The sequence below is a fragment of the Rhinolophus ferrumequinum genome, chromosome 21 (genome assembly GCF_004115265.2).
Source record: "Rhinolophus ferrumequinum isolate MPI-CBG mRhiFer1 chromosome 21, mRhiFer1_v1.p, whole genome shotgun sequence".
NCBI classification, from domain to species: domain Eukaryota; kingdom Metazoa; phylum Chordata; class Mammalia; order Chiroptera; family Rhinolophidae; genus Rhinolophus; species Rhinolophus ferrumequinum.
The window spans coordinates 4,125,341-4,137,962 of record NC_046304.1 but is presented as its reverse complement, the minus strand read 5'-3'; the positions used below and the strand labels follow the sequence as shown (position 1 = coordinate 4,137,962).

The window sequence follows — 12,622 nt, the reverse complement described above, 5'->3', positions numbered from 1 at the left end:
ATAAGTAGTAGTCCTCACCTTGAAGATGAAGTTACCCAAGCTGTTCGCCGGGATGTGACTGTGAATTCAGGGCTGATCCAACACTACCTAGGTCAGGAAGGTAGGAAGAAGCCCTCTGGGTTCAGAGGGGACGGAGGTGCCTCTGCAACTGCAAACCGGCTCTTGGCGTCGGGAGCCGAGGCGTTGTCCGGCTTGGCTTGCAGGATGCAGCTGGCAGGTGCAGGCCGGGAGGCCGGGGGGCGAGCGGGTTTTCTGCGGCGGTGGGCCCGGGCCCGGGAGGCGGGCATGCGCAGCGCCCCCTGGGCGTGCAGGTTGGTTGGCGGTTAGGGGCGCGCGCGGAGCGGGGCGGGGGCGCGAGGCGGCGGGGGCGCGCGGGCGGCGAGGCCTGCGCACCAGGCTGCGGGAGCCATGCGGCAGACGCGGAAGACCGCGTCCTCCGAGCCTCGCGGGCAGGAGCGTCCCCGGGCCTCTAGGGCCCCCGCGGCCGCCGCCTCGGCCCCCGGCTCCAGCCGCGCACGGCGCCCCACGGCCCAGGCCCGGGGTGGGAGCGGGGAGGCGGTTAGGCAGTCGTCGGCGAAGCAGCGGCCGAGGCAGTTGTCGCCGCGGGCCCAGGAGGTGGGCCCAGGGGAGCCGCCGCCGGAGCTGGAGCTGCTCCCGCCGCCGCCTCCCCCGACCCCGGCAACCCCGACGTCCTCGGTGGCGACGCTGGATTTGGGCGACCAGCGGGAGCGCTGGGAGACATTCCAGAAGCGGCAGAGGCTCACCTTCGAGGGGGCCGCCAAGCTCCTGTTGGACACCTTGTGAGTGCGGTCGGGCCCGGCGCGCGGGAGTCGGGCTAGCCCGCCCGCCCGCCGCGCGCTTCTACCTGCGTGCGGGTTTGGGGCAGATGTTCTGTTCTGCGTCTTACCGGTAGTGTGACCGCCGCGCTTACCCCCAGTGGTGCCAGGCTCGTTTCTAATTGCCTTTAGGGGTGTGCTTCCTGGGCTGGAGTGGGGGCTTCTCCCCAGGGAGGTTGGGGGCGCCGCCCTGGAGCTTGTGGAGGCACACACGGCGTCCTGGGACACGAAGGGTCTCTCCCGGGGACAACCATCAAGCACGGGACGTTGTCTCTGGTCTTGGCGCGCAAAGGGTGCCGGGGCCTTTCCCAATGAAAAGAAGATAAATCCCACGACTTTCTTCATATCTGAGTCGCTTTTTATATTTGAGCATGTGTTTTTGGAGAGAGGGTAGGAGGGAAAGATAAGGGGATGAGAAAATCTTTAAGAGTTTTGAACCTACTGGGAGGCGAAATCCCGTTATTCCAGGCGCTCGCTGTGAGGGAGCGGGCTGGTGGGGAGGGGGGTGTTTTGCATCCCGAAGAGGAGCGCGCACAGAGACGCGCTGGGATTTAGGAGCTCGGCGTGGAAACCTAAGGTGGGGAGGGTTTTCTGTTCACCGCTGATGCTCCCGGGCGGCACTCTCTCCTCTGCGCTTCCCCAGCTTTGATGCTGCAGGAAAAGAACCCCCAGCTCCTTCAATGACCAGAGGATTTCAGAGTGTCGGTGTTGTGTTGTTAGAAATGGGCTGTTAGTGTTATCTCTGGCAAGAGCTGCTTTGTTTTCACAAAATGTGATAGCGTCTAGATCCCTACTCTGTAGAACAGTTGTGCTACAAAGAAGTATTTTAGCGCCCTAATAGTATCTTTGTCGATTATTTTATGAATTAAAAAGAGCAATCAAAACCCTAGAAAAAAACAAGAACAACCTAACGATTGCCTAACAACCTGAGGATTACTTCTTTTCTTGAACAAAAATGTTCCTTTGTCTTTGTTCCAGAAGAAATTCTCTTAGGGTGAACCTTCTCAGAGGTGAAATAGTTGGTTTTCTCTGTGCTTCAGTTTTTGATGTATCATCTTGGACTATAGGCTGAACGTTTTTTTATATTCATCAAACTTTTTTTTGAGCACCTGTGTGCCAGTTACTGCTAAGTGTAGGGGCTATAAAGATCCTCCGAAACGTAAAACTCAAATTGGAAGTAAAATTTTACTTCAAAACTGATAAATGGTTTAGAAAAAGATTTTAAAATGTTGACATAAAAAGATGAGATTTTTTTTAACCTATCAGTTTGGTGTGAGTACACATACATTTATTAAGAAACCAGAACTCATCAAATTAACTTACATGCAAAAGGAATGTATAATTCAGCACTGTTAAAATATTATCGTATGGAAAAATGTCTGGAGGAATATATAGCAAATAGTTAACTGGATTCCTCTGGGTGTTAGGATTATAGGAGATTTTGATTTTTAACTTTATCAAATGAATTTTTTACAGCAAGCATTAATTGTGTATTTCGAAAAAAATTAAATACATCAAATTAACTGATTCAACTTGTAAAAAAATTGTAAAACGTTGTCTTTAAATAAATTTTAAAAAATTATAGATGACATACAATATTATATTAGTTTCAGGTGTACAACATAGTGACTTCGACATTTATATTCCTTAGGATGTGATCACCATGATAAGTCCAGTGATAACCCTCTGTCACCATACAAAGTTATCATTATTGACTATATTCCCTGTGCAGTACCTTAATAAGTCTCTATGACTTACTTATTTTATAACTGTAAGTTTGTACCTCTTATTCCCCATACCTTTTTTTACCCATCTGCCTGTTTAGTCTTAATAACCAAATAAATGCAAATTAAAACTGAAGCAAGCTATTTTTCTTATAATTATTGCTTGAGAAGTTAGAGTGAAATGTTTTCTCCTTCATTATTGATAAGTATTTAGCCGTTTTGGAAAGCAATTTGAAAGATATTTATCAAATCTTAATGTTCAATTAAGGGCCTGGCTTATCTATAATAAGTTTTAAAAGGATTAAAGTTGTATGTAATATGTATGTATAGCTCTGTAAAAAGTCATGTATATGAAAAATACTGGAGGGGAATATAACAAAATTATAAGAGCTGTTGTTACTTTCTCAGAAGGCTTTTCTGAACCCCCAGACTCAATTGGGTCTCCTTGTCTTTTTCATGGCAGCCTGTACCACCGTTGTCACAATCATTTAAATATTATTTGGGTAATTTGTTTGATGGCTGCTTAAGGTCGTTAAGGCCAGGAACTATGTCTCCTGTATCTTGTTTAATGTTTGGTTTGTAAAAATTTTTAGTAAATATAAATAAAAATGTTTGAGTGGTGGGATTAGGATTCCCATCCCCACCCTTACTCCCCCTTTCTCAAATTTTTGGAATGCTTTCTTTTACTATTTAACTTTTACTATATAAGAAATGGAAAACGGAGCACTCATGGACAAAGAAGGCACTGAATCCTTTATTTTATAAAATTGACAGTACCTTCTTAAAAGCACAGAGGCATCTGGTTGTCATGTGGAGAAGAGTTTTGTCCGTCCTGCTTCCTGCTTCTTTCAGCAAGAGAAGAGAGAAAATACGAGCTGTGCAATAAGGTCCTCCGTGACTATTCAGAAACCCTTTTCTGATTTTCTGTTTCATGTAGTGAATACCAGGGCCTGGTGAAACACACAGGAGGCTGCCACTGTGGAGCAGTTCGCTTTGAAGTTTGGGCCTCGGCAGACTTACACATTTTTGACTGCAAGTGAGTGTTTTCTCCTCCCAAGTTGGTTTAAAAGGACTTATGAATTAAAACAGTGCTTCAACATTATCTGTACAGCTGATAATTGTTGAAGTCAGGTGATGTGTACATAAGGGTTTATTGTTACATTCTTTTTCCTTTTGGGTGTGCTAGAAGTTTTCAATAATAATTTTTTTTTAAGATGGAGGTTAAATATAAGTCTGCTGTGTGTGTGTGTCTTTGTGTGTGTGTCTGTGTGTCTGAGAGAGAGAGAGAGAGAGAGAGAGAGAGAGAGAAACCGCTACTAGAGCACAGCCCGAGGTAATGCAGAGCAGGGTCCTCTGGCGAGTGCATGGCAGTCACCCCTCGGACTAATTCTGCGCATGGATTGGGGGAGTGGTTAGCTGGAGATGGGGCAGGCAGCCTGGGTACTGAATGAAAAGCCTTGGGTAGAGTCTTGAGAGTAGGGGGAGGTGCAGAGTGAGTGAGTGGAGCCTACTTGCACCTGGAAGCTCACCACCCTCCAGGTCATTTCGCTCTGTTCTCCCAGGTGAGGCAGGTGGTACTGCCAGGATCTGTGGAGGGCCTGCTTTTTCCACCTTTCCTGGCATTGTGATAGAACCAAGACTACAGGCTCTGACTTCTGGATCTTTTGCCCCTCGGTGGTAGCTGAGTTATATAACATGAGAAATAGACCGCGGGATTACTCAGATGGGGAACTCACCAGGCTGCTAATAGTGGGGTCCACATGGGAGAAACACCAGGGATCCTATAGTAGAGGATCAGAGAATCCTCTCATTTAGAGGATTTTATACTAAATTAGAATTTTTTTAAAAGATGGATTGAAAAGAGGGGACTTAGATTTAATTTCAAAGATGGTAATTCTGAGGACCTGTTTTACTTGGAGCTAGGCTTTCTGTAATGTGCAGATGAGGAAAGAGGGAAACTTATAATTTTCCTTATCCATTTTTGGTGTGGACATCGCATAGGCATAAGATCGTAGCTATGTCTGACAATTGTTTTCTAAGTGTCTCTAGAATGCAATGGTTCTTTTCTGTAATGAACTGGGGGGTGGGCAGCAGAAACGTGGTTCTGTTGATCCTGGTTTTCCAAGGGATGCGTGGCCTCGACTGCTGGCTGTGGGACCTGCGGGCAGAGACCCCAGATAGTCTGCCCATCTGCCTGAGCTCCCCCTTCCCTGGATGAGGAGCTTCACCTGTGGGGTCAGCTGGCTCTCAGAACATACCAGGTTGGGCCCTATAGGCACTCAGAGGGTGCAGATGGCTGTTCACAATCTGGGACTTGCTCTTTCTTTCTGTAGCTGCAGCATTTGCAAGAAGAAGCAGAATAGACACTTCATTGTTCCGGCTTCTCGATTCAAGCTCCTGAAGGTTAGTGCTAAGAGCAGGGTGGAAGATGCAGAACCTGCTGGTGAGTCCCTGATGTACAGCACCCCTGTAGAGTGCAAGGGGGCAGGGAGCACAGCAGGGCCTCTCTGAGCTTTAATTTCCTCGTCACCCAGGTTTCATGTTTATTTTTAAAAGGTTATATTATTTATTCCTCTGTATTTTGGATGCATATTTGATATGACGGTGGAAACATTTTCAAATACAGAGAATCAAAAAACAAATAAGATCACTCAAATCTTATCAACCAAAGGTAACCACTGTTAATATTTTGGTGTCTATCCTTGTGCATTATTTTCTACACAGGTAAATACAGCTAAATATATATTGTATGTTTGTATCAAAGTAGGATTTTACCTTTCTTTCTGTTTTGCCGACTTTAGTATTTCCCAATGAAAATATGTGATTCAAAAATTTTACACTTTATTATTCTGGGTAATTTTTTGTGCTTGGTACAAAATTTGAAAGATACTAAAGGGCATATAAACAGTGAAAAGTCTTCCCTTTGTTGTCTAATCTCTTCCTCCCCCACACCATTTCCTAGTTTATTTACACTATTTTTCTGTATTCGCAGCATATTATATTATATGAATCTACCATAAGCAATTTTCTATATTTGAACTTTGAGAGAGAGTACAATTTTTTTCCAGTTATAAACAATACTGTGATGAACCTCCCTGTGTATAAATCTTTGACAACTTAGAAATTATTTCTTTAGGATCAGTTGTCTTAGAAATAAAATCTCTGGTCAAACAATAGAAACGTTTTTTAGAAAGGCTTTCAGCCACTATTGTTTATGTGGAACGGGGCTTTCATTCCTCTCTTGGTTCCCTCTCCTTGGTTGCCCCCATTGTGGTCTGACAGACCTCTCTGTGCTTTGGTGTAATGATCTGTTTCCATGTCTGTCTCCTTTACTAGATCATGAGGGTCTCTAAGTACCAACTTTTGTCATGTCTGACCAGCTCCTGGCCTTGTAGGCTTGGCTTTGAGTAGGCTCTCAGTGGGTGTCTGGGAGAAAAGACTGAGTAAATGAAGCAGGTGAGGGTGCTGGCATCTAAGTTCTGTTTTGAAAAAGTTCAGTTGAAGATGTCTTTTGGACATTTAGGTAGAGATAGGAAGTGGACAGCTGGATCTCGTAAAGTGGAGTTGTAGCGCGAGATCAGAGCTGGAGCCACTGATTAGGTAGTTGTTGGCATATTGATGATGTTTAGACCTGTGACACCATGTGCAGTCAGCTGGGTAGAGGGTGTAGCCAAAGAATGGAGAGGGCGGAGGACAGATCCCTGGAGCTCGCCAGCATTTATAGAGAGCCCTGAGAAGGATGGCCAGTGGGGAAGGAGGAAAATACAGAAAAGTGTGATGTCCTCAGAGACACATATTTCAAAATGGAAGGCGTGGTACTGAGAGGTCAGGTTAAGAAGAGCAAGTTACGAATCTAATGGTCAAGAGAAGTGACCATTAGATTGGTCAACATGGTGGTCGTTGGTGATTTCTGATTGGGTGTGAAGACAGAAGAAATGACCAGAGAGGTTGAGTACGTAGCTCTTTGATGATGACAGGCGATATGTTTTGGCGGATGCACAGGATAATGAGGGAGTAGGGTCTGAATGTTACTGAGTGATCTCTAGTAATGAATGAGGTAAAGTAGGGTGTGAGGCAGCTCCCAGTGCCTCTTGGTAATGTCTTGGGGGAAAGTATGTAATCAGATAACTTGATGGTTTGGGATCACTTGGCAATTGTTCTTTGCTACTTCTCTGTGGTGAAGTGGATGTGGGCTGAGAAGAGGCCCCTGGGGCAGCCGGTTAGCTCAGTTGGTTAGAGTGTGATGTTCAGAACACCGGAGTTGCCTGTTCGATCCCTGCATGGGCCACTGTGAGCTGCACCCTCCACAACTACATTGAAACAACTACTTGACTTGGAGTTGATGGCTCCTGAAAAAACACACTTAAAAAATAAATTTAAAAAGTTTTAAAAAAAAGAAGAGGCCCCTTCAGGGAATTATTTTTATGCAAGGCTGGAGCTCTGAGGGCTTTTCTCTCCTGAGTGAGTGGTTTTCTGGTAGCTAGGGAAGAAGTATAAAAAAGCCTAATGGTGGTAAGAAACCTCCACCCAACGCTTCACACACACACACACACACACACACACACGCACGCACGCACGCACGCACACACGTATAAGTATATTTACTTTTTAAAAAATAGAAATGGAATAGAAACGGTACTGTACTATACAAATTGTTTTATACTTTGCTTTTTCACTTAACTTTATGACCTTGGAGATTGTTCCATATTAGTATTTGTAAATAGAACTGCCTCATTCTTTTCACAAGTTGCGTAGTATTCCAAAGCAATTCCATGATTGCTTTAACTAGTCTCCTACCAATGGACATTTTCCATTTTTCCAATCTTTAGCCTTTACAGTGCTATATACATATGTCATTGGATGCATATGGAATTTTAATTGTAGGATAGATGTCTAGAAGTGCAGTTGCTGTGTTAAAGGATATGTACATTTAAAATTTTGGTAGCTGTTGCCAAATTTTACCAATTTAGATTCTTACAACTGATATATGAGAGTGCGTGTTTCTCCATGTACTCATCAATACTGTGTTAACCTGACAGTGAAAAATAATCTCATTGCAGTTCATGAGTGTGAACATTATTTCACAGGTTAAAGAGCGATTTGCTTTTCCTTTTCACCGTTTATTCATGTCCTTTACATGAACAAACAATTTACACAATTTACCATTTGTTACTATCCATTAAGGAAAGTAGTCCTTTGCCTATGATATCTGGTAAATATCCTTTTTTTTAGTTTGTCCTTTCTAGATGAATTCAAATACAGTCAACAGTTTTCTTAAGACCTTGAGCATTCCTGTTTGGGGACATGGAGAACCAGTCCCTAGCATGAGCTGTCCCCCTTTGAGGCCTGAGAAGCAGGCGTTTTCACTCCCTGACATCGACAAGGCATGCTGTCTTGCCCTGGACCAGGGAACATGTGAGGCTGAGTTGCTGTGTGTGCAGCTGACCTAGGAGAAGGCATGAGCTGTCACACTCCGGACTGATGTGTGTCCCGGCAGTGTAGGTGGGTCCCTGTCCCAGAGAAGTCTCTAGTCTCTGCGAGATTGGTATGTCTTCATGATCCTGAGAGCCCTACAGAAGGGCTTGCCGACCCATTGAGCCTTTTAAAAGATATTTTTAAAAATGACAACAACAAGAACAAATCTCTTTGTAAAAGAGAAATCTATTTGTTTTTCCTCAGGGAGCCGAGAGCATAACCACATACACGTTCAACACGCACAAGGCGCAGCACACCTTCTGTAAGAGATGCGGCGTGCAGAGCTTTTACACCCCCCGCTCCAACCCCGGAGGCTTCGGTGAGTGAAGGGCGTGGCCACAAGCTCAGGAGGGACGTGGAGACGCCTGTGGCTGCTCTGGGTACAGGCCGGTGGGAAAGGTGGGCACTGGCGTACTTGGCTTGGCTACTGCTTGGTGAGACCTTTCCACATGCATGTTTTAGAAAAACAGCTCTTCAGCAGAGTTCTTTCAAGTGATGGGATCTAAGACTGGCTCTGCCTATTCAGATACCAGTCAGACCCTGATTCTCATTTCCTGGTGCTGCCAGACCTGTGTGTCGCTGGGGCTGTCACTGACGGGTAGAGAGAGGAGGGGGAGGTGATGGGCCTGTGGGCTGGGCCAGGGAGTTTTAACAACGATGGTGATTGAGGTGATAAAGGAGCAAGGGTGAGGAGCATTGATCTTGCCGTTTGTAATATTTCAGTTTGTTCAAAACACAAACAGGAGAACCCCCACGTTCCTCTTCAGGTCCTCCTTGGACCTGGGGGGAGAAAACAACCTTAGACAGTTGTTCAGAATGACACCAGCTACAGTGCGAGTTGAGTGGAAAGTAGCATTGAGGACATTCCTGAGTAATTTTTTTTTTAATTAAAGTTTATTGGGGTGACAATTGTTAGTAAAGTTACATAGATTTCAGGTGTACAATTCTGTACTACATTATCTATATCTCACATTGTGTGTTCGCCACCCAGAGTCGGTTCTCTTCCCATCACCGTATGGAAAATTTTACCAATTGCTGTTCCTGAGTAATCTTGCTTCCTGTGTAGATGCAGCCTCCGGAGCTGTGGTGGGGCAGCTGTGCGGGGTGGGCATGACATCATCCTCGCCCTTGCCACCCCATTTCCTTAGCAGCCCCTCTTCCTCATGTGTCACATGGAGACTCCTTTTTGCCTACCTTGAGGCACAAGGAAAGGCTTTTGGAAAGTATAAACTCCTGTATAGATGGGGAGGGGTTTAGTGCTTACACAGTTACCGTCTAAGCTCTGGAAAAGGCCTGAGTTCTGCAGGCTGCCAGTCAGAGATTGCTGTAGGCTTGAGTCTTTGTACTCCTTTTACTTTCAGCTTGGTATTGATGGATTGATGGCCAGCCTTTGCCGTCCCTGGTTCAGGAAGCCTGATCCCCATCTGAGAGATGGGAAGTGAGCCGGGAGGCTGACATTGTAAGCTGTAGTGTATGATGTGGAAAGCCTGACATGCAGTGTAGTGGTGCTTGCTGCTGTGGGTTTTTCCAAGAGTCAGTAAAGCATTTGGTCTCACTCACATCTGGGACCCTCCTTTCTCTGTGCCACCTTCTTCTAGGAATTGCCCCACATTGCCTGGATGAGGGCACCGTGCGGAGTGTAGTCATTGAGGAGTTCAATGGCAGCGACTGGGAGAAGGCTATGAAGGAGCACAAGACCATCAAGAACATGTCTAAAGAGTGAGCTCCTGCTTCTCCCTTCCTGCAAAGGAGGAATGACTGGGGCCGGCAGCTGTGCTGCCCCTCTGCACCTCGGCGGTGCTCATGAATGTGGCTGACCCCGGCCACTGGTGCCGTTGACCAGTGGCCGTCTCAACCTCTGCAGTTTGCTCCAGCTACCAGTTTCTTTAGGCAGCTCTTTGTCCTTCCTCAGCCCAGATTTTGATGTAAGCTATTTGACATCCTTCTTTCTCTTCCCAACTTTTGTGTGATCTTTTAGAAAAATAAATATTTTTAATATGAAAGTGGTTACTATGGTTCATCATTTTCTTCTCACTTTGATTTTGCTTCTGAGGCCAGCCAATTAAGAGCAGATACTTACTGAACGTTGTTAAGATGCTTCAACCAAATTGGGAGGGAGAGATAAGACAGATGAAAAGTTATTAGAAATGTAAGAATGTGAACAAGCCACATGAGTTGTAAAGATAATAAGAGCTGTAGGAATTCAGAGGAGAGAGGGCTGGTCATGGAAGACGGGGCGGGTGTGATTTTTTTTTTCTTTAAGGTAAATCAGCTTCTAATTTTTTCTTATTGTGGTAAAATTCAAATAACAGCATTTACTATCTTAATTTTTAAGTGTGCTACTTGGTAGTGTTAAGTACACTCGCATTGTTGTGCAACCAATTTCCAGAATGCTTTGTCTTGCAAAACTTAACCTCTATACCCATTAAATATTAAACAACAAATTTGAGTATATTTTTAAAGGAAGCAAGCTTTAGGAAGATAGAAGGGAGAAGTAATTGTGAACAGAGCTGTGAGCACATGCTAATGCTAGACTGAATTGGAGACTTGTCATGGGAAGAAGTAATGGAAGAGATCAGAAGAATACGTTGAAGCTGGACTGGGGATGGTCTTGGATATTAGGCTCAGGAATTTGACCTTTATTTTACGTGCGTTGGGAAGCCCGTAACAGCTGGGAACAGGGTAAGGAAAAGCGGTCTTGACTGGTTCCCCTGTCCTGCCTCCGTGTGTCGCATTGCTGCCTATTACAATCAGATTAACTTTCCTGAAGCTTTCCTTTCATTACCCAATACTGAGCATATACATAGTGGCAAAGGCTTAATGTTTGCTCTTTGCTTTAGGAAAATCAATCATGAAATAATTTTGGCGATAGATTAGATAAGGAAAAAAAGAAAGGAGAGGAAATTCAGTGGTTCCCCTTTATCCATGGTTTTGTTTTCTGTGGTTTCAGTTACCCACAGTCAACCACGGTCTAAAAAAAATTAAATGGAAAATTCCACTTCACTTCATCTTATGTAGGCGTTATAGCATCTCAGATCGCAAGAGGAAGGGTAAGTACAGTACAGTAAGATATTTTTAGAAAGGGACCACATTTCCATAAATTGTATTACAGTATATTGTTAAAATTATTCTATTTTATTGTTGTTAATCTTTTACTGTGCCTAATTTATAAGTTAAACTTTATCATAGGTATGTATGTATGTATGTTTGGGAAAAAACAGTGTATGTAGGGTCTGTGGTTTCAGGCATCCACTGGAGTCTTGGAACGTATCCCCTGCAGATAAGGGGGGGACTACTTACTGTATAGATGTACTTGTGTTCTGTGTGGTCAACTTGTGTTCTGTGTGGTCAACACCTCTTCCAAGTCGTTGACAGCCTGTTGGCTGACAGCCATGTCCAGACTTTAAGGTTGGAAGGAGCTGGTAAAAAGTTATACAGGTAAAACATGAATATATTCTGATACAGTGAACGTCCCCTCTGATATACCTACCTTGCCAGTTGCAGTATTTTGTAAAAACTACAGTTTTGTGTGTCTTTTAAAAACATAAATAGCATCGTAGTTTATAATACCTTTTGTTCTGCAACTTTCTTTTTTGTTTAATAACGTCTTGATGTTTTCATATCAATATACACATCATCATTAGCTGTTACATAGAATTGCACAGTAGTATAGTTTATTTAATCATTCTTTTTCTTCATGGAAATTAGGGTTTCCAGTGTTTGCTTTACAATGAGTGTTGACAGTGAATATCCTTTTACATGCTTCTTTATACACGTGTATTCTTTGAGGATATAGAAGAGTAGAATTGCTGGGTTGAAGATATGCCTATTTTATTATTATTATTATTATTATTATTATTATTATTAATTTTTTTAAAGGAGGCACAGCTCACAGTGGCCCATGCAGGGATCAAACCGGCAACCTTGGTGCTACCAACATTACATGTTTTAAATATTAAAAATACTGCTAAGTTGCCCTCAGAAAGTGTATACCAGCCTCTAAAATGTCTGTCAACCCTGTATATACCAGAGTGCCCTCACCAACGCTTGATGTTATCAATCTTTTTTAATTGTGACCAATCTGTTGGGCAAAAAAGTTTCATTTTTTAAAAATGTCTGTTTTCCTGATTTCTTGTGAGATTGAGCATCTTTTTATGTTTTTGGCCATTTTTATTTCTTATCCTGTCAGTTGCTTGATCATGTCCTTTGCCCATTTTTTTTTGGGGGGGGGCTATTTGTTCACCTACCAATTTAAAAATATTAGTAAAAAAGTGTACTATTAAAATAATTTTTGGGGCTCCTTATATTTAGGATGTAAATTCTGTTATAAATTTTACAAATATTCTTTTTCAGTCTCAATTGTTCTAACTTTGTTTATTGGGGTTTTAGATTTTGATGGGTTCAGATATATCAGTCTTTTTTTTTTCCTTTTCTTTATGATGTTCTCACTTGTGTTTTCTGGCTTTTTGTAATTTATGTCTTGTTTGAGAATACCTTTTTTATCAAGTTTATAAACATATTTACCTATATTTTCTTTTACTACTTTCATAGTTTTATTGTTTGCTTTTCTTTCCCCCCCCCTTCCGC

At 43.5% G+C, this 12,622-nt stretch overlaps 1 protein-coding gene across 1 annotated transcript; it reads left to right on the top strand.

Moving 5' to 3' along the window:
* Positions 1-371: 371 nt before the first annotated feature.
* On the top strand, positions 372-9,985 carry CENPV (centromere protein V). The gene is made up of 5 exons (XM_033091866.1): positions 372-800; positions 3,498-3,596; positions 4,894-4,963; positions 8,240-8,354; positions 9,634-9,985. Exons 1-5 carry the CDS (start codon positions 409-411, stop codon positions 9,756-9,758), a joined length of 801 nt encoding a protein of 266 aa, XP_032947757.1. The 5' UTR covers positions 372-408; the 3' UTR covers positions 9,759-9,985.
* Positions 9,986-12,622: the final 2,637 nt, after the last annotated feature.

Excerpts from the sequence above, each read along its gene's own strand:
- CENPV (XM_033091866.1), top strand. The coding sequence starts at position 409 with ATGCGGCAGACGCGGAAGACCGCGTCCTCCGAGCCTCGCGGGCAGGAG. Across the intron at positions 801-3,497 it reads AAGCTCCTGTTGGACACCTT|TGAATACCAGGGCCTGGTGA; the intron begins GTGAGTGCGGTC and ends TGTTTCATGTAG. Across the intron at positions 3,597-4,893 it reads TTACACATTTTTGACTGCAA|CTGCAGCATTTGCAAGAAGA; the intron begins GTGAGTGTTTTC and ends TTCTTTCTGTAG.